At 45.1% G+C, this 26,879-nt stretch overlaps 1 protein-coding gene across 3 annotated transcripts in view; it reads left to right on the top strand.

Annotated features, from left to right (window-relative positions):
* Positions 1–26,879, top strand: part of cdh13 (cadherin 13, H-cadherin (heart)) — a 1,126,050-nt gene that overhangs the window by 933,225 nt on the left and 165,946 nt on the right. For all 3 annotated transcript variants that reach the window (XM_038806328.1, XM_038806329.1, XM_038806331.1), the window contains one exon: positions 12,432–12,572. In XM_038806328.1, coding sequence (XP_038662256.1) covers positions 12,432–12,572 — 141 coding nt within the window. The remainder of the gene's footprint in view (positions 1–12,431; positions 12,573–26,879) is intronic.

Below are 26,879 nucleotides of genomic sequence, written 5' to 3'. Positions count from 1 at the left end.
CAACGACACCCATGTCACATGAGCAAATTTTTGAAACGTTAAAGAGAAGATAATATTTTATGTTGAGGAGCAGATGGTTGAAATTTCAATTTACACAGCCCGAAAACTCCGTACTTGAGAAGCCACACCTGGATTCCAATAGTACAGACCCATGTGTGAATCTCCTTGAGAATTATTAGTCCCATTTGACTAGTGTTGATATTGTTGCTACAGGTTTGGTTGAGCAACTCCTATTTGTCCATTCAATGTCCAGTTTCACATTGGCCAATTCACATTGAGCCTTGAGAACAACTTTCACAATCGCAAAGTGAAATTAGACCACAAGCAATAAAAAGAACATTTGGTGTCACGAACGAGCAGCACTGCAGCTACACCTGCAACAAGAAAATGCCAGAGAATCTTACCTGAGAAAGGTAGAGGAAGATGTGGAAATAGGTAGGGTAGGATTTTCTGCCCTCATGGAATGTTTCGCAGCAGTGGCGGCGGCCCGCCATTGGAAGGTGTTGCCGCCCTCAACAGGGTTTCCAGCTGTTCGGAACTTTCCGCTGCTGGAGGACCTGTCTGTGGGGTCACCATTGGCATGACTGGAAGTAGGAACCCCAGTAGGAACGACTGGAAAATCACGACTTGTAATAGCATCTTTCATGGCCACACGATGGCTAAAGGGCTTTACAGTTTTTGAAGTGTAGTCACTTGTTACAATGTAGAAGACATGAGTTAGTTTGCATATGGCACGCTCCCACTAGCCTCAATCTAATTATGACCAGATAATCTGTTTTGCCATGTTATTGGAGGGATAACTATTCACCAAGATAATGGCCATTACTCCCTCGCCCTTCTGTGATAAAGTGCTGTGGGATCTTTTACAATCACAAGATAGAGCAGATTTGACACCTCCAAGAGTGCAGCACTCGGCACGACAGTGTCAGCCCGGATTTTTATGCTCTTGTGTCTCTGGAGTGGGACTTGAATGCACAAGCTTCTGCGTCAAACAAGAGTTAAAGGCAACTGAGCCACGACTGAAAGGAAATGTGGCAATGCCTAATTAGGGCTCAAATAGTTCTAACCAACCTGCATGCTGCATACAATCACGTATTGACAAAGTTGAATGCATACTCAGCAGTAGGTTACCAGTAATTCCTCCCCCGCCCCACCAAAACATAGAACGCTTCCAATGCAGAAAGAATCTTGCTGCTAGGCTATATGGGATCCATTATTGAAAGCAGCACGAATTTAGTACACATCCTGAGCTAGAGATTCATAGAGAAAAACAAATCAAATACACGCTTTGCTACTAAATAAAAGATGTTGGAAAGGAAAATTGTCTGCAGGGATACTGAATACTATTACTTGCAGAAAGGTGGTTCCTTAAAACTGCTATTATGTAGACACAGGGACATCTCACCTCGCAAACATGGACACCAAGGGGTTGTGATCGCAATTGGAACAAATTGTATATTCATGAGTCACTCCAAAATTGCTCAATTTATTTCACATCACACAAATAAACTGCAATCAGCATCCATTCCTAGCTTTAAATCTATCCTTTGTTTAAAAATAAATTAAGGACAGCATGGTGGCGCAGTGGTTAGCACTGCTGCCTCACGGCGTCGAGGTCCCAGGTTTGATTCTGCCTCTGGGTCACTGTCCATGTGGAGTTTCCACATTCTCCCCGTGTTTGCATGGGTTTTGCCCCTACAACCCAAAAGATGTGCAGGGTAGGTGGATTCGCCACGCTAAATTGCCTCTTAATTGGGGAAAAAATTAATTGGGTACTCTAAATTTATAAAAGAAAAGAAAATAAATAAATTAATGCACAGGTCATTTCTCCCAAAACATTTCCGGACATTTCCACGTGGCACAGAAAAATAATTAATCCCTGCATATTTATTCTCTGCAGGTTGTGAATTATAGCATAGTTTTTCCCTGTTCCTGTATACTATCTTCAAGATGTATATTTGGCTCTTAAATCTTCAGTTAAGCGAATAATTCTTTAAACTATTTATTGTGAGAAGAATCATGTGAAACTAATATAATACAATAATATCGGCTCAATGTATTAATATTAAAACTGTAATAATATTCCCTTGACTAATTTTTCACAGGGTGAATAGACTTCCAAATTTCCACCAAAAAGTAGAATTTAACTAAAGTGTTGACTCACAGGAATCATGTTTCCTCAAGATAATGAGAAATACTGGAAATATGAGATAAATTAGAAAAAATAAATGGATTTTCCAGCATTCACTGTTTTTACATCACATTATAAAATAAATGTCGCTACACTGTCCCAGTGGACGATCGGCTCCTCTCCCCTCTGAGAGAGAACTGACTGATTGTGATTTAACCCACGGGTCATCACATCTCAGGTAAAGAGGCAAGGCTGAATACTATTACTTGCAGAAAGGTGGTTCCTTGAAACTGCTATTATGTAGGCACAGGGACATCTCACCTCGCAAACATGGACACCAAGGGGTTGTGATCGCAATTGGAACAAATTGTTTATTCATGAATCACTCCAAAATTGCTTCATGAATAACCTCAGCCGATAGGGGAATTGAACCTGCGCTGTTGGCGTTGCTCTGCATCACAAACCAGCCGTCCAACCAGCTGAGCTAACTGACCCCCAAATACATATTTAAAGTATGGTAATTGAGAGGCCGAACATGAGTTCTCAGCTCTAGGGCTTCTTGACGTTTTTCCATTTTGGCGGCAGCATCTTGCCAATTCCCTGTGACAGAAAATCAGTCAGTTGTACCATGCTGCCTGCCAGCAGGAAAGGTCTGTTGATGGCGCCAGGAGAGGTGACAGCAGGGACAGATGAAAACAAGCCTGCTTTAGGCTAAAAATTACTGTTAGTCCGAGAGAAACTCTTCCACTCCTCTCGACCCCAGATAAATAATTTTTCTTCAGTAAATAAAATACCTTTTCCATAAAGATGTCCAGAAGTTCTTTTAAGGACTGCAAGTTAAGTTTCATCAGGCTTGGAGAGAGCCCACTGAGTGCTATGTGCCTCAAAAGGCATAGGTGACTCATTTGGATATTGAAGCAGCTGTCGCAGCCAGGAATAATTTTTAAAATCTTTATCCAAATTATTGTCACAAACAGGCTGACATTAATGCTGCAATGAAGTTACTGTGAAAGTCCCTCGTTGCCACATTCCGGCGCCTGTTCAGGTACACAGAGGGAGAATTCAGACTGCCCAAATTACCACCAGCACATCTTTCAGGACTTGTGGGAGGAAACTGAAGCACCCGGAGGAAACCCACGCAGTCACGGGGAGAACATGCAGACAGTGACCCAAGCCGGAAATCGAACCTGGAACCCTGGTGCTGTGAATCAATAGTGCTAACCGCTATGCTACCGAGCCGCCCACTCATTTAAAGTGGGCAGCATAAGAAAATTGATTTTAGGAACAAAAATGGATGTGCAAGTTTTCCACCAGGCTTCGCTCTACAACAGTGTTTGTCATGATTTTTTCTCTCGGGACCCACTTTTATCAACCAGCCGACTCTTGCCTTGCTTGCTTGCAGATAGAAAATGGAGGAACCTCTCCTCCGTGACATCAGTGTATGTGCCTTGTTCTCTGCTGCCACTTCTGGCGGGAAGACTCCTTCATTTTTAAGAAGAATTTTGGCACACTGACGTCAGGAGGAGGCAATCCTGGGACAGTGCGCTGACGTCAGGAGGCGATGGTCTGCCCCACTGAGCTCCAGGCCTATGCACTGTCAGATCTGCCGGAGGAGGCATACATATGCTGGCCAGCCAGCACTCTTGAAAGCCAGCTGCGGATGGCATTTTTGAAAGACGGTGGCGTCATATGCGTGCTTCTCCCATGATCAGGAATGCCGAGACAGATCGCCCTGCGATCGCAATCCTGACTTTAAAAAACCCTGCTCTACAAGCTGCCTATTTTCAGGTGACGAACTTGCAGCGTTTGATTTATTATTTGATGGGAACATTGAAGAGCAGTTTAGTCCAAAGTTTTGCTTTTAATCTGATTTGAGCTTCACAAATCTGAAATTTATTTAGAAAAACTGCATGAAGCTGCATTTGATGCGCTGCAGCGATTGCATTTGAGTGCTCAGTGATAGGTACTGTCCAGATAACTAATATGGCTTTAGAATATGGGACTGGACGTTGCAAAATGTTCAGTGAACCAATTTATGGGACCAGCACTTTAACAGCTTTTAACGAGCTTTTTTTAGAAAGGTAGTTGGAAGTATACTTAAAATTGTTTCAGGGTAAAGGGGACAAGAAAATTGACTAGGAAATAATTATAAGCTTCTAAAATCTAAATTGTTATTTTTGGAACTCTGGGTGGAAATGAATATTTTTCTCATGGAAATTTTGTTTTGTTTTTAAAGCACTATACTTTAGTATAGTGGTGTCAAATATAAGTGGTGCAACGATGTACCCCAATATGAATTCTGTCACCGCATCATTTGATTGTGGACAAATGAAAACAGACTTACAAAGCATTTTTTCACTAAGCGACGTGAATTCCTTTCAGCACAAAATGGTTCAATTAAAGGTGGTCAAGTTTTCCATGAAACAATTGGCATGATCGAACACCCATGTTGCGCATGAAAGGTAGCGCTCCATGGCGCAACGTGACCAATAGAAGCCAGGAGACCCCGCTCCAGGGATCTACCCAGCGCGCAATGCCTCATGAGATTTAAAGCAACCTTGTGAGATATGGCAAAGTGAATCACACCCATTGTGGGTGGGATCACATTTGGCAAATCTGCATATTAGAGTGAGACAGCTAGTCTCACTTTATTATGCAGTATCTCTAGGCAGCCAAGGCATTAGGATCTATCCTAAGGTATTAGGACCTCACGGTAGCATGGTGGTTAGCATCAATGCTTCACAGCTCCAGGGTCCCAGGTTCGATTCCCGGCTGGGTCACTGTCTGTGTGGAGTCTGCACGTCCTCCCCGTGTGTGCGTGGGTTTCCTCCGGGTGCTCCGGTTTCCTCCCACAGTCCAAAGATGTGCGGGTCAGGTGGATTGGCCATGCTAAATTGCCCGTAGTGTAAGGTTAATGGGGGGCATTGTTGGGTTACGGGTATACGGGTTACGTGGGTTTAAGTAGGGTGATCATTGCTCGGCACAACATCGAGGGCCGAAGGGCCTGTTCTGTGCTGTAGTGTTCTATGTTCTATGTTCTATGTTCTATCCCCTTCTCCTTTGAGACCTCGGGTGAATGCCATTCAGTACAGGTCTCCAGATGCGGCAACCAGATGAAACAGCACTCGTGACGGTCTCTCAGGGGATCAGAGGCCCCCAATGTGCTTTCCCTCTGGGAATGGTGGTACCCTGGCACTTCCCGCATCATCTAGGCATCCTGGAACTACCAATCTAGCACCATTGCACTGTCAACATGACACCCTGGCAGTGCCACCTGGGTGTCAGCCTGGCATTGCCAAGGTGCCCAGGTAGCAATGCTACACCGAGGCAATCTGGCGAGCGGAGCTCCTCAGTGCAGAAAACGAGACTATGTCTGGCCTCGGCCACGCATTTCCCGCTGAGGCCCCCTATCTAACCGAGATGCATTAAATAGCGGAGAGTGATTCTCAGCACTACAAGCCCCGGGAAACATGTGACTAAATCAGCACACTATGGGACTTTGTTCCCATTTGAGGGCAGCAGGGTAGCATGGTGGTTAGCATAAATGCTTCACAGCTCCAGGGTCCCAGGTTCGATTCCCGGCTGGGTCACTGTCTGTGTGGAGTCTGCACGTCCTCCCCCTGTGTGCGTGGGTTTCCTCCGGGTGCTCCGGTTTCCTCCCACAGTCCAAAGATGTGCGGGTTAGGTGGATTGGCCATGCTAAATTGCCCGTAGTGTCCTAATAAAAAGTAAGGTTAACGGGGGGTTGTTGGGTTACGGGTATAGGGTGGATACGTGGGTTGAGTAGGGTGATCATGGCTCGGCACAACATTGAGGGCCGAAGGGCCTGTTCTGTGCTGTACTGTTCTATGGTTCTAGTTAAATTGCGCTCAATGGCTTCTACGTTGTGAGGAAGAAATACAGACATAACAAGGAATTAATTTTCCTCATACCAATATGATACTTTGTTAAAAGTATCTCTTACTAAGACACGAGGAGCAGGCCTCCACAAATGCCCAGTTAATTAAGTTAGTGAGGAACTGACCATTATAGGTCTCGGGTTCAAACATAGGCATGTGCTGGGTTTGTTTGGTTTATGGTCTTCAAACTTTGCTCTTTGACAGGATCTACCTCCATCTCCCATCAATTTTTTGTCACCTCTGCTGCTTTATCTTTGATTCTGAGATGTTGCTGTCTCTTGAGCAGTGTGTCACCTCAATGTAGTTCCTAGCTGTTTCACCGCTGACTTGTGTCATTGCAAAGAGTGCCTATTTTCACCTCCCCAGCATTGGCCAACTTTGATCTGTCTCAGCTCATCCGCTGATTAAATCCTCATCCTGCCTTTGTTACCTCTGGTCTTGACTATTCCAACACACTTCTGATTTTCTACCCTCGGTAAAGGTCATCAAAAACTCAGTTACTTTCTTGGAAGCTTTTTTACTCTTTGACCGTTTAATGTGTGTGCAGTCCAAGTCCTTGTAGCCCTGTTTATTGGCAACCAGGGTCTTCGGAATATCTGGTCCCATCATTGTTGGATAAAGATCTGACGGATTGGAATGCATATACTGCTGAATAGTGTTACTGTATTTTAGACTTGAAAGTGCTTGAACAGATTATCCTATTAATGCAGTTTCTACTTATGTCTTGGTCTCCACCATATGTGGAAATTGTTTTGTACAAGGAGTCATAATCAGATGTTTTCGGATTACTGTGTTTTAACTCTCAACAAGTCGCTATTCACCTACCATCCCGATATTGAATTCTAGTCAAGCAACACCTTGATTTTAAAATTCTCATCCTTATTTTCAAACCCTCCGTAGCTATACCTCTCCAGCTCACTATCTTGCTTTCCTTTTTTAAAGCCCTCCTTAAAACCTACCCCATTGGCCAAGCCTTTGGTCATATAACCATCTCCTTAGTGTCATCCTTTGTTTTATAATGGCACTATGAAATGCCTTTGGGCGTTTCATTGCATTAAAGGCACTCTATAAATATAGATTAGGATTTTGGTCAGCAGTCAAAAAACATATACACTATTAAATTCATTTAAAATTACACAAGGCACCAAATGAGGTTAGGATCATCATATGATGTCGCTGGTGATTTCCAATCAGCCCATCCTTCTTTATGAGAGGCACAAGTCTTCCTGGTACAGATCAGTCAGGACCAATTATCAGATTTAGTGAACAGTTAATGCTTTCATAAGTCAGTAAACTCAAATTTCTTTTGAAGCATATCAGCGGGAGTTTCTGCGCATAATTGGGTGTAGGCACACAGCAGTCGAGAATTTACTGTCGCTACCTGTTCAGTTTTTGAATTGGAAATATTTTAACGAAAACTTGTGCCATGAGTCCAGAATGACAGTTGTTTAAACAAATCGCTCTTATCACTTAAAGAGGAATTATCCCTTGAATGTCAGTAAGGGTGCCCTTTTCTCTGGGCATTCTGCTGTACTTGGCCTTCCTTGAAGAATGTTGTGATATGATGTACATGCACCTTCAAGGCTGACAATCTTGTACCTTAAACTCTGGTCAATCACTACCACCGAGAAAGGATATGAAATAGTCGCATGACGTTGTGCTCAGAATATTGTAGCAGCACAATAAGGCAGATATGTGAAGTCCACCTCTCAGTTATCACTATGTATATAGTCATAGTTTCAAATATAGAACTCATTGTTTTACCAATCTTTGTCATATGATTGGTATGTTTGCATCAAAGGGAAGAACATAAGCAAAGGAGCCAAGGGAATTTCTCAAAGTATCTGAAGAGACTATGTCTGACCTCTCCTGACTAACCTCTCATTATCCACAACCCATAAGTTAAGCACATCCAAAACACAGCTTGACATGCTCCCAATGACTGAGCAGATGAAGGTTACTCAGAAATTAGCCATCTGTGACATCCTTCGGCTGGTCTTCCACGGCAAGACACAAGATGGCCCTCTGAGCACTATGTTCCTTCTCCACCTGTGCTCCTACCACATGCTCCTGCTGTGTCATGCTATGTGTAACACCCAATCTGTTCATCTCTAGTTCACTCCCTTAAGACTGCAATGGGTGCATCTGAGTCTTTTCTAGGGAGGCGGTGATGACCTTTACTGAGCGAATGGCTGGCCTCTAAAGGAAATGTTTCTAAAGGAAAGAATTGAGGAAAAGAGGCTGTATAGGCATCTTGATAAGCGACCACCACATTGAGTAGCATCTGCTTTAACTGCCTACCCTTGATATCATGCAGCATCACGACACTGAGATTATGAACCCACAATAATTCCATAGCCATAAAACTGCTTTTTTCGCAGTGAAGTCACCATGCCTACAGAACATCTCCGTGTGACCTGAATAAATTAATTACCTATAAATAAATGTTGTGTGAACAACAGGTAACATCCAGATCAAAAGCAAAACCACACACGACAATAAATTTCGTTGAACTTTGTGACCAGCTCATAATTAAACAGGTGACATAAGGGTATTCAGATTATTAGATTTCTTTAGTTACACAGTTAACTAATTAAAGTTGGATATATAATTCAGCAGCAGAACAGGTTTTAATGAGAACAGAGGTCTGCAGAGTTGAGGCTAGGGACGATTGTCATGTTGTGTTGACTGTGACATTTAACATTAATTGGTCAGAATGATGGCAGTTTATTGCCCAATTATAGGCTGGGTTTTATGAAAGTAAGTAAGGTAGACACAGAATTGGAACTGAACATTAGAATGAGCCCCTTCATGACTATACCTAAGCTGTGTATCAGTTTGAATGAATGCTTATGACTATGGTATCTGAAGCAAAACAAAAGCTGCTTTAAAATGCAGCAGGCATCCAGCAAGAGAAATGACAGGTTGGCATTTGAACAAATACTCTTCGTCACAACTGAAAGCTGAAAGATAAGCAGTCACAGTTCAAAAGAAGAGATGGAGCAAGAAACAGTGGATGACCTAAAAAAATAGAAATGCAGGAACCAGATGATATGAAAGGTCATCTTACTAACACAAACAATTTGCATGTATACCTTCACCAGAGTAAAATGCCCCAAAGCATTTCACAGGGCCTTTATAAAATAGAATATGACACTGAACCGCACAAGGTATGACAACCCGAGGTCAGACTTGGTCCAAGAGGCAGGTTTTAGGTCGCACCGGGGTGGTGGTGGTGGTGGTGGTGGTGGTGGTGGTGGTGGTGGGGGGGGGGGGGGGGGGGGGTAGGAAGGATATTTCCAGAGCTTAGACATTGGAAAGGCATCCAAATGACAAAGACATATTGGTCCATACATAGAGAAATGCAGTGAATATACATTTGATATTTCAATGTTACTAATAAATGAGTGATTTGATATAAACCACACCATGGTAGTTTTCCACTGAAACCTTCATTTGAAAGCACCTTGACAACAGTTGGAATGATAACTAAGAATCTCATGATCTCAGCATCACATCAGTTTACCTAATGTGGGAAACTGATTGAAATAATATGAATTTTAACATATACATTAATAAAAATTAACTCTGTTGCTGCAGAGCTGATTGCATGTGTTGGGGATACAGACATGATTATTTGTGCCTTTGAAACAGTGCAAATTATTAACAGATAGCAAAGAGCAAGTGAGAGGCCATTTGCTCGAGTCTGCTTTAATAAGAAGTTGAATAGTTAGCTCCTTGCCCTGACGGTCGATCGAATAGATGGTTTCTGTAAATTGCTCTTCAATCTCAGCTGCACCACGATCAGGATGCAGACTTCTCATCTATGCTTATCAACTATAATTCAACGGGAGGCCGACTTACAGATAGGCAATGCCATCTATCTGCACTCTCCCAGGGCATTGCGTCTCAGGATTTTGTCCGAAAAGAGATAGAGCTGTTACAATTGAGCAAGGTGGGATTGCGTACCAAATAGCTTTGAGATTCAGATCTCTGCTCTCTAGGTTGTGAAGGGAATATTCTTATCAATCCATCATTCCAGTCCACTGAGATGAAAAGACCCTTCTTCAATTTTATCATTGGGTTGACTGTCACAATCCAGGTAATTTCATAGCCACTGCATGCAGTGACAGAAAATGATAATTGATGCTGCAGCTCTATGATTCATCTTTGACGTGCAAGGGGAAGGTGTCAGTTATAGCACAATTAACTGCATCAGTAACCATTTTGGAGAGAATGATGGTGTTGCAGATAATGCTGCTGGAATTGACAGACAAGTGAACGTGTAGCAGACGGCACATTTGAAATTCACAATCCTGATGTGAAGCTCCGCTCCTTAAAGCTGGATGTAATGTTGTCTTGCAATGGGTCTTTGTCACTTCCAGAAGCTCAGACTAGTGAGTCACTTACCATTCATAGAACTAACCAGCGTGAGGCAGATTTTAAAACTGTGTTACGACAGGACTAGCAAATGAAATGAAAACAAGCACACTGATTTGTAGAGCATCCACTAAACATACTGAAGTTGCTCCCATTCCAAACATGCTTTAGTTTAGCTTTAAACCCCAGCAATAAAGCAATTCACTTCACAAAATTCCATTCAAAACAGAGGTTTAAAATTTCCCTGATATTAATTTTATGAGATTAGTTCCAAAATGTAGAGAATACGTTGGCATGAGAATATTGGGACCAGTTAAATTTTTAATTTTTTATGCACTGTCCCATTGTCACATAACTTTTATTTTTTCTTAATTATTCTGAGTATATTGGACCAAAAATGGAAAATATTATTACCAATGCCTGAAATCAGCCACCCTGGACTGCTGTCTTTAACCATACAGAAGTTCAGGGAGTCAAAGATGGGTTCTAGGATTTGATTGCCAGCAGTGAACTGAGAGAACGGCTGGAATACCTCTCTGCTAAAGAGGCTGGAGAACCTGCTCCGGGATTAGTGAGTGAGAGAAAGGTCACCTTGGTGAAATAGCTAAATCTAAGGGAGCCAGATCACACTCCCACCCTTGCCCCCAATGGGGCCTGCACCTGTCCCTTAGTGCTTGGTCCTGTATATTCCGATGTGCGAAGACAGCAATTTCCCGCCTGAGGTCAATGGACCTTTAAATAGTACGCCAAATTTTCCGAACTGCCCGCGACGATTTCCAAGGCAGGCAGGATTGGATCATTTGCCCTTATGTGAGATTTTGAAAAAGGCCCAGCAGATGATAAATCCAACAAAACAATGGGAGTTCTCACTTCAGCTCCTTGTCCTGTAAAATAAAGTGGTTCATAAGGAAAGGACTTGGGCAGCTAAATCACTGGAGAGCCAATCAGGATGAATTTTTCCAAGGATGGTCAGGTCCTGTTTCCGGGGCCAAAAGTGAGAACCAACCCTGTGCCAACAGGAATAGTATTTTACAGGTGGTGAGCAATCAGAGGGCAGGTAGATTGGCAGCTTCAGCCGCGCCACCGCTCGCAGAGGCTTTTGCTTAGGCTGCAGGAGGAAAGAGCGGGCACCTCAAAGCTAGTGGGACTGATCCATCCAGAGCTACAGGCCCAGTGACTGGGCTGCAGCCTCAGGAACCCGCTACCCATCCTTAGTTGGATTGCAGACACAAAGGCAATGGAAAATGGTCCTGAATCTTGAGAAATATGCATCATCACAGGATTATTGCCAAGTGAGTGTCAATCCTGCTTCCAGATTTTCCTGACTGCAGGGAAGCATCTCTTTATTGTTTAGTCAAATTACTCAGCTCTCAACGTCTCACACATAGGGTGGAATTTTCTGGCCCTTCCGAGCAGCGGGATCCTCCAATCCAATCGAAGGTGACCTACCCCCCCCCCCCCTACCCCCCCCCCCCCTACCCCCCTCCCGGGATGGGTTCCCTGGTGGAGGGAGAGGCGAGCCAGGCAAAATGCCATAGATATTGGCGGGACTGGAAAATCCTGCTGGCAGCTAATGACGAGATGCTTCCGCTGCCAGAAAACACGCTATGGAGGTGGGGGGCAGCTGGACAATCCCATCCACATGTTTGTATGGAGGATCTGGCAGTACTTAACTGACAAAATTGGCATTGGGGAATCTAACTGTCATTTGAGACTCCTGTCTGTATCCAACAGGCGTCATAACTAATAGGATTGAGGTTTGCTTGAAAGTTAGAATGGCGTTTTGACAAAATAGGCTATTTGTTTCTGTTACTTTTATTGTTTTGGCCCGTACTGAAGTGTGGCCTGGGAAGAATGGACAAGAAAATCTCTTCCAACTTACCTTAGCTGGATATATTTCCGTTTGCACACCCTCAAAAAGTATTTTGCCTCTAACATATAGCACATGTACACATTAGTATCATCCAGCTATCACATAAATACAACATATTCTAATGTTGATGCTTTTCCCTTTCTGTTAGTTGCTGGAAGCAGTCAAGTACGAGTTGATTGTCCAAGCTAAAGACATGGCAGGCAGTGACGTGGGATTAACTGGCACAGCAACAGCGACCATCATCATCGATGACAAGAATGACCATGCGCCAGTATTCACTAAATCAATGGTAAGTAGACATGGTAACCACCCCATCATTTTGACAGTAAAGTTTTTAATCGTCAGGTGAATCAGTTAGATACTGAATTTGATTTTCAATTTGTAGCCTATGGTGCCTACTCTCCCATTCAATCAGGTCTGGCTGAACTTCTACTACTTTGTAGCATTTCCCTAATGTGTATACTTTTGTTCAGTGTAGAAGTATTGCAGCAATTGTTACAAGAGCTAAATGCAGAAGCAATGAATATATTTAGTTGGTGATATCCTACGTTAGTGCACACAATTATAAATGCTCACCATCGTCAACCGATCATAATTAACTGCACGTGATTAAAAATTTGCAGGAAATTAGCATCTGTCTACTAAAGTGTATACATTGGTAATTAATCAGTGGTTTCAGGAAGGAGTGATGGCAAAACACAGATTTCGGGCTTAGTCTTCTAATGTGCAATGTTGGTGGCTGTGTTTCCTTGCTGTACACAAATGGCCCTTGTATATAATACCATTGAGCCAGTTTTAGAACAAAATTGAAAATGCATAAATCAGCATTTCTGTGAACTGAAAGTAAAGATTAACTTTTCAGCAGTGAGGAAATGTGAAGAACAATAGTAATGCCTGATTAGGCTGACAGTGTTAGATGAAGGAGTCTTGTTCAAATCATAAACGTGGGCACAGGATAGTTTGGCCGCATGGCCTGTTTCCGTGCCCTAAACTCCATGGATCGACAAGGAAGTAATGGAAAGGTTGAAGATATTGAAACAGGATAAAAGCCTGGGATTGGATGGCTTGCACACCGAGGTCCTTGTGATGTCTAGTGTCTGAGCACATATACACAGCATGCCCTTTAGTGGAAAGTTGTGTGTGGAATCAGAGGAGATAGGGGAAGCGTTAAATGGATATTTTTCGTCAGTGTTTACACTGGAGAAAGACAATGTTGTCGAGGAGAATACTCAGGTTCAGTCGACCAGGCTAGATGGAATTGAGGTTCACAAGGAGGAGGTGTTAGCAATTTTTGAAAATGTAAAAATAGATAAGTCCCCTGGGCCAGATGGGATTTATCCTAGGATTCTCTGGGAAGCCAGGGAGGAGATTGCAGAGCCTTTGTCCTTGATCTTTATGTCGTCTTTGTCGACAGGAATAGTGCCGGAAGACTGGAGGATAGCAAATGTTGTCCCCTTGTTCAAGAGGGGGAGTAGAGACAACCCTGGTAATTATAGACCAGTGAGCCTTACTTCGGTTGTGGGTAAAATGTTGGAAAAGGTTATAAGAGATAGGGTTTATGATCATCTTGAAAAGAACAAGTTGATTAGCGATAGTCAACACGGTTTTGTGAAGGGTAGGTCATGCCTCACAAACCTTATTGAGTTTTTTGAGAAGGTGACCGAACAGGTGGATGAGGGTAAAGCGGTTGATGTGGTGTATATGGATTTCATAGAGAGGAGAAGGCTGAGAGGTGATTTAATAGAGACATATAAGATAGTCAGAGGGTTAGGTAGGGTGGACAGTGAGAGTCTCTTTCCTCGGATGGTGATGACCAACACGAGTGGACATAGCTTTAAATTGAGGGGTGGTAGATATAGGACAGATGTCAGAGGCAGTTTCTTTACTCAGAGAGTAGTAGGGGTGTGGAACGCCCTGCCTGCAACAGTAGTAGACTCGCCAACTTTAAGGGCATTTAAGTGGTCACTGGATAGACATATGGATGAAAATGGAATAGTGTAGGTCAGATAGGCTTCAGATGGTTTCACAGGTCGGCGCAACATCGAGGGCCCGTACTGCGCTGTAATGTTCTATGTTCTATATGTATATATTTTTTTTTAAATGAGCCTTCAGAAAAGAGGCATGCAACAGATTACATTGTTAATTGCCCACTGCCCCACTTTAAATTGTAAATGGAATGGCAGCGGCCCCTATGTACTTGTCAAAATACAGTTTGTCACAAAATTAAAATACATTCTTGCAACAACATTTGGAAGCAATTCCAGGACGCAGATAGCTGGGTTACCTATATTGAACTTGTATGCTCATCAGCCCTTCCAAACAATGCCTGAGATTACTGCCAAGTCTCCAAACATGCATTACACCTTTGCATCTTTCTGGCCTCTGTTGTCATTTTGTTTAGAGCATTATCAACGTTACTTGGGTTCTCCAAGATGCACAGTACCACAAATGTTATGCACAAAGTTCCAATCTTCCTCCTCATTAATGCCAATGGGTGCAACTTCATGAAGATGCAGTGCGTTTTCACCAGAGAATTACAATATCATGCACATACATGATTGCTACCAGGTTCACAGTCTTTTATCACCCTCCATACATCCATGCATCCAAGACCATTCGTGTGCACCTGTTGTATTCTGTGCCATTACCAGACAAAACTTTGTGGGATATTATAATATCACTGAAATCAAATTTATTTAATACTCATATTGTGTGGTCTTCACATATTGTAAGTTAAAGGATGTCTCCAGAAGTTGATGCAGCAGGTGGACATAGGCTCCTGATCTGAAGGCCTGTTTGCTGCATCCCTGGTGTTGCACACACTCTTGGATATACTGCAGAGAGCAGATGTTCCACACAGGCCAGAAGTGGACTCCTCCACACTTTCAGGCATAGTTGAAGTCTTTCCAATGCCTCATCAAAATGCTCCTGTAAGGCTAGCAGTTTCATTTTCATGGCTAATGCCTAAAATCATTGGACAGGATTGCACCAGCTCCCAGGAGGCCGGAAACTATGTTGAGGGGTCCAGTAAAATCAAAGGGAACTATCAGATTGGCTTGTCAAAAATGTCTCGCGCACCATCAGGGAACGTTACCAACACCGGGAAAGGGAGCAGGCTGGCTGCCTGGCACAAGGAGCCGAAAACCAATTTAAATATTCAAAAACCCTAGTAAGTGTCATTTTACGAGGTAGTTGGCATTTTGCCATAGGTGGATTGCCTCCTTGCCACGAGGTGAGGCTGTCAGCTGAATGGAGGTGGTGTTCCAGTGACAGCCCAGTAGGAATTTCCTGAATGTAGAGAGGGAACAATGAGTAGGGAAGGCAGTCCCTATGCCCTCAGTGATTCCACAAGGACTTCCCACTTCATCTCTTGCATAACATTTTTAATTAATTGTTGTTTAGGTGGCGCTGCTGAGTCTCCTGAGCTTCCAGCCCTCTGATTGTGCCGCCTGCTCTTGGGGGCATGTTACCACCAACCCCAGAGGCAGCCACTTCATTGGCAGTCACCTGTAATAAAGAATTCCGTTGCCTGCCCGTACATACCAGTAACTCACTTTTCCACCCAATGTTGGGTCTTCTGCCCAACTGGTAAAATTCTGCCTGAAAATCTCTGCCCTCCCTACAGTCCAGCCAGCTGTCCCTGCTACCAGGAGATGCTGATGCCCACGGGCTCTGGGTGTTTTAGCATGTGTGGATTCTAGATAAGTTGTTAATTTTAAATCTGAGAGAGATGGACTTTCTTGAGAAAAGATATTAAGGGATATGGGCCAAAGGCAGGTATATTGAGTTAGGTCATGATCAACCATGATCTCTTTGAATGGCAGGACAGGTTTGAGGGGCTGAATGGCCTATTCCTCTTCCTATGTTCCTACATATTTAGAGACATATATATAGATATACACTTGTGTACATATACTTGTGTACACACTCACACATTGTTATGATACAAGCTATGAGAATAATAATAATAATCTTTTATTAGTGTCACAAATCGGCTTACATTAACACTGCAATGAAGTTACTGTGAAAATCCCCTAGTCGCCACGCTCAGGTGCCTGTTCGGGTACATTGCGGAAGAATTCTGAATATCCAAATTACCTAACAAGCTTTCATGACTTTCATGACTCCCTTAGTTGCTGCATGTTTAACCATAGTTCTTGGCCTTAATAAAGTTAATTGTATTTAAATGTTAACAAACATGGTGACTGTAGTTATTAGGCAGCCAAGGGCCAAACACTTCGGGCCCAATTCTCTGCTCCCCAGGCCGGGTGGGAGAATCGCGGGATTGCCAGGCGACACACGACATGCCGCCCTGGCACCCCCTGCGATTCCCCCACCCCCCCACTTGGAGAATCGCCGCTCGCCGTTTTTCACGACGACCGGCGATTCTCCGGCCCGGATGGGCCGAGCGGCCTAACGTTCCCGACCTGTTCACGCCGGTGGCAACCACACCTGGTCGCTGCCGTCGTAAACATGGCGCCAAAGCTTTGTTTGTGGCTTGTGGGGGGCGGAGAGGGGAGTGAGCACCACAGCCGTGCTCGGGGTGGACTGGCGCGTGATCGGTGCCCACGGGACGTCTCCAAGGGACGCACTCTTTCCCCTCCACCGCCCCGCAAGATCAAGCCGCCACGTCTTGCGGGGCAGCGGAGGGGAAGACGGCAACCGCGCATGCGCGGGTTTGAGCCGGCCAACCCGCGCATGCGCGGCTGACGTCACTTAGGCGCCGCCGTCGCGTCATTCTCGGCGCGCCACCTTGACGCAAGCGTCAAGGCCCGGCGGCCGAGATTTACGGAACGCCGCTCCTAGACCCCTGTGGGGGGGGGGGGGGGGTGAATAGGGTGCGAGGAGCGGCCTCCGAGGCCGTCGTAAAACTCGGCCGAGTTCACAACGGCCTTCCTGATGCCACGCGGGAGCGGAGAATTCCGCCCTTCAGGTGGCTTTCTAATAATTATTTATTAATTTCAATTGTGTTGCGATTATGGATCAAATGGGGCTGAAATTGACCACGCACTAGCCTAGAGGATTGCAACAAATGGAAGAACCAAGGGTAAAGAAATAAGCAGGAGGACTCCAAGATTAAACTAAAACACCATAAAAATCTTTGCTACACAAATTTCACCAAAAAACACAAGCAATATTGACTAAATTGGTACACTGAGCTCATAAGATGATGATTCTAAACCATATGGGGACAATTCTCCAATATGGAGCACAAGTGTTCGTGCCATCGTGAACACCGTCGCGTTTCACGATGGCGCGAACCGGGCCCGGGTACGACCGATTCTAGCTCCCACAGGGGGCCAGCATGGCACTGGAGCAGTTCATGCCGCTCCAGCCTCCTTTTGCAGTGCCAAATGGGTGCTGTGCCAACCCGCACATGCGTAGTTGGGCCGCGCCAACCTGCGCCTGCGCCGGCCCCGACTCAACATGGCATCGGTGTTCAGGAGCCGGCCGCGCCAGAAAGTAGGCCCGGGGGGGCAGAGGCCGGCCCGCCAATCAGTGGGCCCCGATCGTGGGCCAGACCCTATCAGAGGCCCCCCCCCGCGTTCCCGCTGGCAGGGGCCAGGGGTGAACGGCGCCGGCGGGACTCTGTCCACGCCAAACGTGCCAGTGCAAATGGCGCCGATTCTCCACAACTCGGAGAATCGCGCACCAGCATCGGGGCGTCGTGGCGCGGTTGCGAAGATTCTCCGGCCCAGCGCGGGGCCCGGAGAATCCACCCCCCCCCCCCCCCCCCCCCCCATGAGCTCTTATTTTAAACTCAATCCAACTGACATAACCCAGTTTAACCTTTTACTGTGGCTTTCATTTTGGAAATCTTTTAAACATAATCATGCTCTGGGAGGAAGTTTTTTTTCTCTGGATCTGACTGCACAGGTCACAGCTCAGGTCAGTGGCATCTTCTTACCAATACAATCTAGTGGTCCAAGGGTAGGCATTGTTGATAGTCACATTCTGTGATACACCAGACACACACTGATGCTCCCTTGGTACCTATTCCATACCTGGACTTCCCTTCTCTTTACAGGGCTACTCTAGAACTTCCTCTGTTCCTCTCCAAACATTTTCTAGTTAAACATAACAGACTGGAGGTCTGCCCCCCCCCCCCCCCCCCCCCCACCAAGTTAGCTCCTTTTACATTTACTTCTTCCTCAACCAAAATCTACCATTTTGCCTTTCAAAGAGTAGCTCCACCCTCAACATTTTTCTCCATAGCAACATCAGGGCTTTCTTGCTTCTAAAAGCTTCTCAGTTGCGTCAAACGTTTAAGCATGCTTTATAAACACACACAGGCATACTGAAGCAATCTGAAAGTAAAAATAAAACCATTTCACCTTGAACTGAAACCAAAGCTCTTCATATCGCTTAACCCACAATGGAGGTAATTATAAAAACATATATACACATACAGTATGTTGGAATCACTGATTAGACCAGCAATTATTGCCCATCCCTAGTTATCCTTCAGATGGTGGTGGTGAGCTGCCTCCTTGAACTACTACATTCCTTGAGGTGCAGGTAGACTCACTGTGCTGTTAGTGAGTGGGTTCCAGCATTTTGCCCCAGTGACAGTCAAGGAGCGGCGATATATTTCCAAGTCAGGGCGGTGAGTGACTTGAAGAGGGACCTCCAGGTGATGGGGTTCCCATGTATCTGCTGCTCTTGTCCTTCTAGATGGTAGTGGTCGTGGGTTTGGAAGGTACTGTCGAAGGAACCTTGTCAAGTTACTGCAGTGCGTCTGGTAGATGGTACACACGGCTGCCACTGTTCGTCAGTGGTGGAGGGTTTGAATGTTTGTGGAAGGGGGAGCAATCAAGTGGGCTGAAAAGCCCTTGATGGTATAGTACAGATCATGACACATTTTTCACAATCCACAAATCTGAAAAAATTTCCTTTAATCCCTATTTTCCATCTCCTACATCTCAACCAACTACCAGCCCATGTCACAAAGTTATCATCAGTTCCATCCATTCTTCATTTTGCTTGTAATCTCTTGTGATGAAACTTATAAAGTACAGGGCAGCACAGTGGCCCAGTGGGTAGCACTGCTACCTCACAGCGCCAGGGACTCGGGTTCAATTCCCACCTCAAGTGACTGTCTGTGTGGAGTTTGCACATTCTCCCTGTGACTGTGTGGGTTTCCTCCAGGTGATCCGGTTACCTCCCAAAGTCCAAAGATGTGCAGGTTGGGTGGATTAGACATGCTAAATTGCCCCTTAGGGTGAGGTTTAATGGCGGGGAGTGGGCCTAGGTTGGGTCAGTGCAGACTTGATGGGCCGAATGGCCTCTTTCTGTGCTGTATGGATTCTATGACTATTCTAGGATTCTACTTTCTGATAGTCCAGGTAGATACCATCTGTATACTTCTGTATTCAGCATGCTGATAACCTTCTCAAAATATTGGTCAGATATGACCTACATTTCACAAATCCTTACTCTTTGATCAGCTCAATTGCTTAATTGTCTAAGTGCTCATTCGCTCTGACTCTAAGAATAGATTCCATTAAGTCCGCCATAAATGCTGTTAAACTGATGTGTTCCCCTCTTTCCTTTAAATAATGGACTGATGTATGCAATTTTCCAACTCAAAAGAATACCAGGTGCTTTAGAAATTGTGACTAATGCATCTGGTCCTGAGTATTTATATGTAGTATGCCCCATTATTTTCTCCTTCAAGTTTTTTTTTCTTGTATTAAATTGAGCAACTCCTTTCTTGACTCTTTAAGACTCCCTTTTCACCATTGGTATTTTTTTTTTCTTCCTCCACTGTGAAAGTGGATAAAAAGTGTTCACCTGACAAATCGACAATTTTCTTACATTTTTGCACGTAAAAGAACCATTATCATTATTTTACCATTCATATATTTATTCAAAAAATCTATGCTGCTCATCTTCATATCCCTGGAAGTTTTTGTTTACATGATAAGGCGGCAGGCAGTGGCATAGTGGTATTGTCACTGGACTAGTAAACCAGAGACCAGAGTAATGTTCTGGGGGCCCAGGTTCAAATCCCACCGCTACAGATGGTGTAATTTGAATTCAGTAAAAATCTGGAATTAAAAGTCTAATGATTCCCCATTGTCGTAAAAACCCATCTGGTTCACTCATGCCCTTTAGGGAAGGAAATTTGCCACCCTTACCCGGTCTGGCCTACATGTGACTCCAGACCCACAGGAATCTGGTTGGCTCTTAACTGCCCCCTCAAGGGCAATTAGGGATTGGCAATAAATGCTGGCACAGCCTGCGACGTCATGTCCCATGAATGAAAAATTCACTTTCTGTACCTTTTATTTGCTGCTTCTTATAGCTCTCCCAGTCTTCTGGATTTCTGTTTTTCCTTGCACTTCTTTCAACCTTTTAAGTTGTCGCTGCCTCTTACCTCATATGTTGATCATAGTAGCTTAAATTTGGGGGCTTGTACTGCTTTTGTCTGAGGCCAAACAATACTTACAACATTTGCGGGTTGCCTTTTATAGTTCAGCAAAGTTTACTGTGGATGATGTATTCCTCCTCTGTTTAAAGTGCTCTGCATGTTTGCTGAGGTGAATGAACACAAGTAACATGAAAACACCCAGTCTAGGTAAATTGACAGTTTCTCTTCCCCAGATACACATGGCTCTTCATGGACCCGTGATCTCCAGGATGACTTATTTGACAAGGGAAAGGGCAATTATGCTGTTGACTCTTCCATTCTATATCCTCTCCCTTTTATTATGGATTGTCCTCCAGGGTAAAGGGTGAGAGGAAGTGCGTATCTGCCAAAAAGGTCAGTGGAGGTGCACAGATAGGACAGGAATTGAGAAGTGAAGGCTCAAGGCGGAATGAGGATGGGGGAGTGGCTGAATGTGAAGCCAAGTGAGTGTATTGTGAAGTGGCGATGAAGTCCAGGGGGGAGTTGCTATTGCAAACGCGAAGATATCAACAGTGTAATTGTGTTGCTGTGAAAAAAAGAGATGAGCGTACTTGAAATGAGAAAGACAGGTGTTGCAGTATACTCCTCTGAATGCTATATGCTCAAAGATGTGATGGTGAGAAGAAAATGATTGTTATGATGGGGTTGAGGTGAAAGGAGCATGGTCAGGTGCTGTTAAGAGAAGCAGAGAGGTGAATGGAGAACTGCACTCACTCTTGCTCCTCTCATACAAACATATATATAAGGAGCAGCCGACCACTCAGCCCGTTGAGCCTGCTTCACCATTCAATGTGATCATGGCTGAACTCATTATAACCCCAACTCCACATTCCTGCCTAGCCCCGATAACCTTTCACCCCCCTTCCTTGCTCACCAAGAATCTATGTAGCTCTGCCTTAAAAGTATCCAAAGACCACATTTCGAGGAAGAGATTTCCAAAGACTCTCAACCCTCTGAGAGGAAAGTAATTCTTCAATTCTCCCTAACTCTGCCATAAATCAGCAGCCCTTAAGGCAGCACGGTGGCCTAGTGGTTAGCACAACCGCCTCACGGCGCTGAGGTCCCAGGTTCGATCCCGGCTCTGGGTCACTGTCCGTGTGGAGTTTGCACGTTCTCCCCGTGTCTGCGTGGGTTTCGCCCCCACAACCCAAAAATGTTCAGAGTAGGTGGATTGGCCACGCTAAATTGCCCCTTAATTGGAAAAAATAATTGGCTAATCTAAATTTTAAAAAAAAGAAAAAAAAAAATCAGCAGCCCTTCATTTTTAAGCAGTGACCCTAATCCTAGATCCTTGTACAGGAGGAAGCATCCTACTCCACACCCACCTGTCAAGACCCCTCAGGATCGTATCTATTTCAATCAAATCACTTTTACTCTTCTAAACTCCAGAAGGTACAAGCCTAACCTGTCCTACCTTTCATCAAAAGATAACCAGGCCAATCCAGGTTTTAGTTTAGTAAACCTTCTCTGAACAGCTTCAATGCATTTATAACCTCACTTAATTAAGGAGCCTCTTTCTGCTTTAAACCCTGATTCTGGGAGCGATGCTGGAGGAACTGACCTGCTTTGCTAAGGCCTTGGGAATTGTCCTGGTCATTTACATTGTTACGTGTTCTTACTACGTGCATTTTGGCAGCCACATTTCCCCACATTACAACAGTGACTGCATCAAAATTCCTTCATTGGTTGTGCAGTGCTGAACGATATTGGCCAGAACTTTCTGTCCATTCGCACCAGCGGGAGGGATCCTCCAGCTCCGGAGTCCACGGCACATCCTCGCTGCAGGTTTCACGGCGAGGGATGCATTCAACAGAAAACCCCGTTGAGAACAGCAGGACCAGGGGATCCCACTGCTGGCCAATTGTAGGTCACCTCTGTCGCTGGAAACACATAGAGGGTTGCGTGAGTAATTCCACCCGTCGTCTTTCTTTTGTTGGGGCAGGTGTTTGTTAAAAAGTCAGACTGTCCCTCGACACATCAGTGGAGTCTTCTCCTTCCAAAAGTGGTCTGTACATTTTACCTTGAAGGGAGTTGACTCACACTGGCCTATATATATATATATATATATGTATGATAGGGGGACCCAGTGGACTCCTGTGAGCTAAATTAGGTGTTCTTTTATTTTGCAAATTATCTAGTTGATGTCTCCAAGGAAGACTTAACATTAAGAGAGCTGACATTTGGTTTGAATTCTTAAGCTGCCTTATTCCATGGTAAAGTTAGACATGGAGGGCCACAGTTAGGATCAGAATTTCTTCGTCCAATTGATTCAGCTCTTTGTAAAAATGCTAAATTTTAAAAAAAGTTTCCTTTCCCCGAATTACTAGGTCACTTTACTTGAGTAAACCAGAATAATGGGAACATTTTCCTGCCATTCTCGCCTTGGGATCTTCCGGTCTTGCCGCCGGTTCCCCCCCGCACCCCCCCAAACCCAATATCTATATTCTGACCTATATTCTGGGTAGGACCTCAGTCGCGAAACGGGCATGGGCACTACGAATTCTGACAGGGGGCCAGCACGGCACTCCAGCCTCCCTTCCTGGCGACAACTGGGTGCTGCGCCAACCCACGCATGCGCAGTGGCGCTGCGCCAGCCCGCGCATGCGCGGGGGACTTCCTCAACGCGCTGATCCCGACGCAACATGGCATGGGGGTTCAGGGGCGGCCGCGTAACAAAATAGGGCCGGGGCTGAAGAGTCCGGCCCGCTGATCAGTGGGCCCTGATTGCGGGCCAGACCCTATTGGAGGCCCACCCCGGTGTAGGAGCCCCCCTCCCACATGCCACCCCACCGACCCTGTGCGCAGAGTTCCCGCCGGCTGAGAGCAAGTGTGGACGGCGTCGGCGGGACTCTGCCCTTTCCGCGTAGCCGCTCGGCCCATCAAGGCCGGAGAATCACGGCCTGGCCATGGACAGCAGCCCGTCACTGGCATCGCGGACAGCGACCTACGACCGGCACCGCGCCAAACGCGCCGGCGCAATTGGTGCCGATTCTCCGCTCCTCACTGCGAATCACCGGCTTGGCGCGGGGCTCGGAGAATCCCGCCCAGTCTTTCTGAATATCCAGACGAACTGATAAATCACCCACATCTTCATCTGTAGGAGAATCAAATTTCACTTAATTATCCTTCTAGTCCCTTTGTCTTAAATTACTCATGATTTTATAAAACACTGTTGTAAGTAATTTTTCACAACCATTATTTTCTGTGGAAAAAAAATCACTCTTTATTATTCATTTCATATCGGTGACATTTATTGTTCATCCCAACTTTCCCTCAAAGGATGCCAGTGGGCCACCTTCTTGAACCTTTGTTGTTTGATGTAACAATGTGACTTGCTGGACCATTTGAAAGGGCAATGAAGACGAAACCATGATGGTTTGCGACTGGAGCTACATATAGACAACACCAGACAAGGATGGCAGTTTATTTTCATCGGATGTGGGCATCACTGGCGAGGCCAACATTTATTGTCAATTCCTAATTGCCTTTGAGAAGGTGGTGGGTGCCGTCTCTTGAACAGCGGCAGTTCAATTGGTGTAGGAACATCCACAGTGCTGTTGGGAAGGGAGTTCCAGGATTTTGACCCAATGGCAGTGAAAAAACAGCAATATAGTTCCAACTCAGGATGGTGGGTGATTTGCAGGTGGTGGTGTTCCCAGCATCTGCTGCCCTTGTCCTTCTAAGTGGTAACGGTCTGCAGGTTTAGCAGGTGCTGTCAAAGGAGCTGCAGTGCATTGCTAAATTGCCTTCTGTAGATGATACACACTGCTGCCACTGTAGGTCAGTGGGGGAAGAGCGAAGATGCTGAATGGGGTGTTGATAAAGTGAGCTGTTGTATCCTGGATGGTGCCAAGCTTCTTAAGTGCTATTGGGACTGCACTCATCCAGACAAAAGGAGAGTATTCCACCACAGTCCTGACATGTGCCTCGTGGATAATAGACAGGCTTTGAGGAGTCAGAAGATGAGCTACTCACCACAATGTTCCCAGACTCTGACCTGCTGTTATAGCCAGTGTATTTATGTGGCTGGTCCAGTTCAGTTTCTGGTCAATGGTAACCCCCAGGATGTTGTTAGTGAGGAATTCAGTGATGGTAATGCCATTGAATGCAAGGAGAGATGGTTAGATTCTCTTTTGTTGGAGATGGCCATTACCTAGCACTTGTTTATTGTGAATTTACTTGCCACTTATGAGCCCAAGCCTGAATGTTGTCCAAGTCTTGCTGTTTATGGGCACAGCAATGATCCCAAAAGAACATCCATGAACCAGTTGATTTTTCATGACAATCAGGCAGCTTCATTATCACTTTTACTGATAAAGGGTGCTGGATTCTCCAATTCTGGGGCTATGCCCCACGCCGGCGTGGGAACGATGGCGTTTTACACCAGAAAAACAGGCACAAAACGGCCTTCCGATTCCCCGTTTTGCTGGGGGTTAGCAGGCAGGCAGCGTAGGGCACCCGACTCTAGCTGACGATACGGGCTTGGAGATTTGCCGGGTTCGTCACCATGCATGCGCACGGCGGTGGCCAGCAGCGGCTACGGAGTGCTTCAAGGCGGAGGTCGCTCACGGACCCGGTCCGTGAAATAGTCCCCCCTTTCGGCCAACTCGCGCGCTCTGGACCGTCCCACCAAAGTGCCCCGAGCCCCGAATATGTCCCCGCCTGCCCGCGGATCGGCTCTGCTTCTCCGACTGTGACGGCGCTGGACTGAGTCCGCAGCTGCCACGCAAAGTTCCCGATGGATGAGACCACACATGTCCCGTGCCATTGGGAACTCAGCCGGGCGGGGGCGGAGCATCAGGTGGCAGGCCTTAGGTAATGGCCTGAGGCCATCGATATGTGGCACGGTGTACTCTGTGAATACGTCGCTTTGGAGGGGGCGGAGAAACGCAAAAGCGCCGCAGCCCCTGATTTCGTCGCAAATTTAGATTCTCCGAACACGATTTCATAATCGGTGACCAGAGAATCCAGTCCCTGATTTTTAAAAGATACTTTCCCAGAATGTTTTCTACTGAATTCAAATATTCAGACTGTCGTGTGGCATTTGAACTCACTTTCTGTAATTATTAGTTCAGGTGTTTGAGCCAATCATTCAGTGACATGACTACCGTCAAATTAACCCAAAAATTGACAGGGCCTTTTAATTGGCAAACAGGGTGACCACCGTTGTAACTATGCTTCGATTCTAACATCAGACATTTGGGTGCTGCAGTGCTCGATTAGTATCTCGCTGATTTTACCCCAGCCACTACATTTATTGTACTAGTTACTGCAATGTTCAAATATGTTTTTAATTATTTACACCAATTTTTCAAGGCTAACTTTTTCTTCTGGACCCAGCCCCTTAATTAAATGCTCATTTCCCTTTAAAGCTCTCCATCGGTTTTGGTCATCAGGATTGAATACTTTACCACTCCCACCCAAGAGCTTCCAATGTCAGGCCAACATAAGGGCAGCAGCTCATCTCCCATCTGATCCACCATATTCACCTCTGGCCTACAACACAAATGGATTGGATGGATCAATACCACCTACCTGCCTTCTCGTTATTAATTTTCATTGTTCTTGAGGGAAATGCCTTTGAGCAACAGAGTCCTGTAAGTTTGGAGAAAATATATCCCAAAGTATCTTATAATACACAGCATACTGCATAGTATACTACACTGGATATATATAGGACAGAAACAGGCCATTTGGTACAATTAGTCTGTGCCGGTGTTTATGCTCCACGCAAGCCTGCTTCCATCTTCCCTCATCTAAATCTATTATTATAACCTTCTATCCCCTCCTCCTTCATCTGCTTGTCTAAATTCCACTTAAATACATTCACTTCAACACTCCCTGTGGTACCGAGCTCCACATTTTCAACACTCCTTGAGTAAAGAAATGTCTTCTGAATTTCCTATTGGATTTCTTGCTGACTTTCTCACATTGATGTATTACGATCTGGTGAGGGACCATTAACATTTAAAAATAAATCCACAAGCCTTGTTTGAACCAATAAACCTCAAGATTTCACTTATTTTAAGAAAGCGAACTTTATTGTATACAAAAGACTTGAACAAGCACTATCAATTGAACAATATGGTTTATTAACAATATATATTCAGGTTTACTTCCTGCTTCCCCCAAGAGTTTTCTTCTCAGGCACATTAATCTTAAAGCAATTTATATTTGAACGGA

The sequence above is a fragment of the Scyliorhinus canicula genome, chromosome 9 (assembly GCF_902713615.1).
Source record: "Scyliorhinus canicula chromosome 9, sScyCan1.1, whole genome shotgun sequence".
Classification (NCBI taxonomy): Eukaryota; Metazoa; Chordata; class Chondrichthyes; order Carcharhiniformes; family Scyliorhinidae; genus Scyliorhinus; species Scyliorhinus canicula.
Note: the sequence above shows the minus strand (reverse complement) of the source record. Positions and strands in the feature narration are given on the sequence as shown.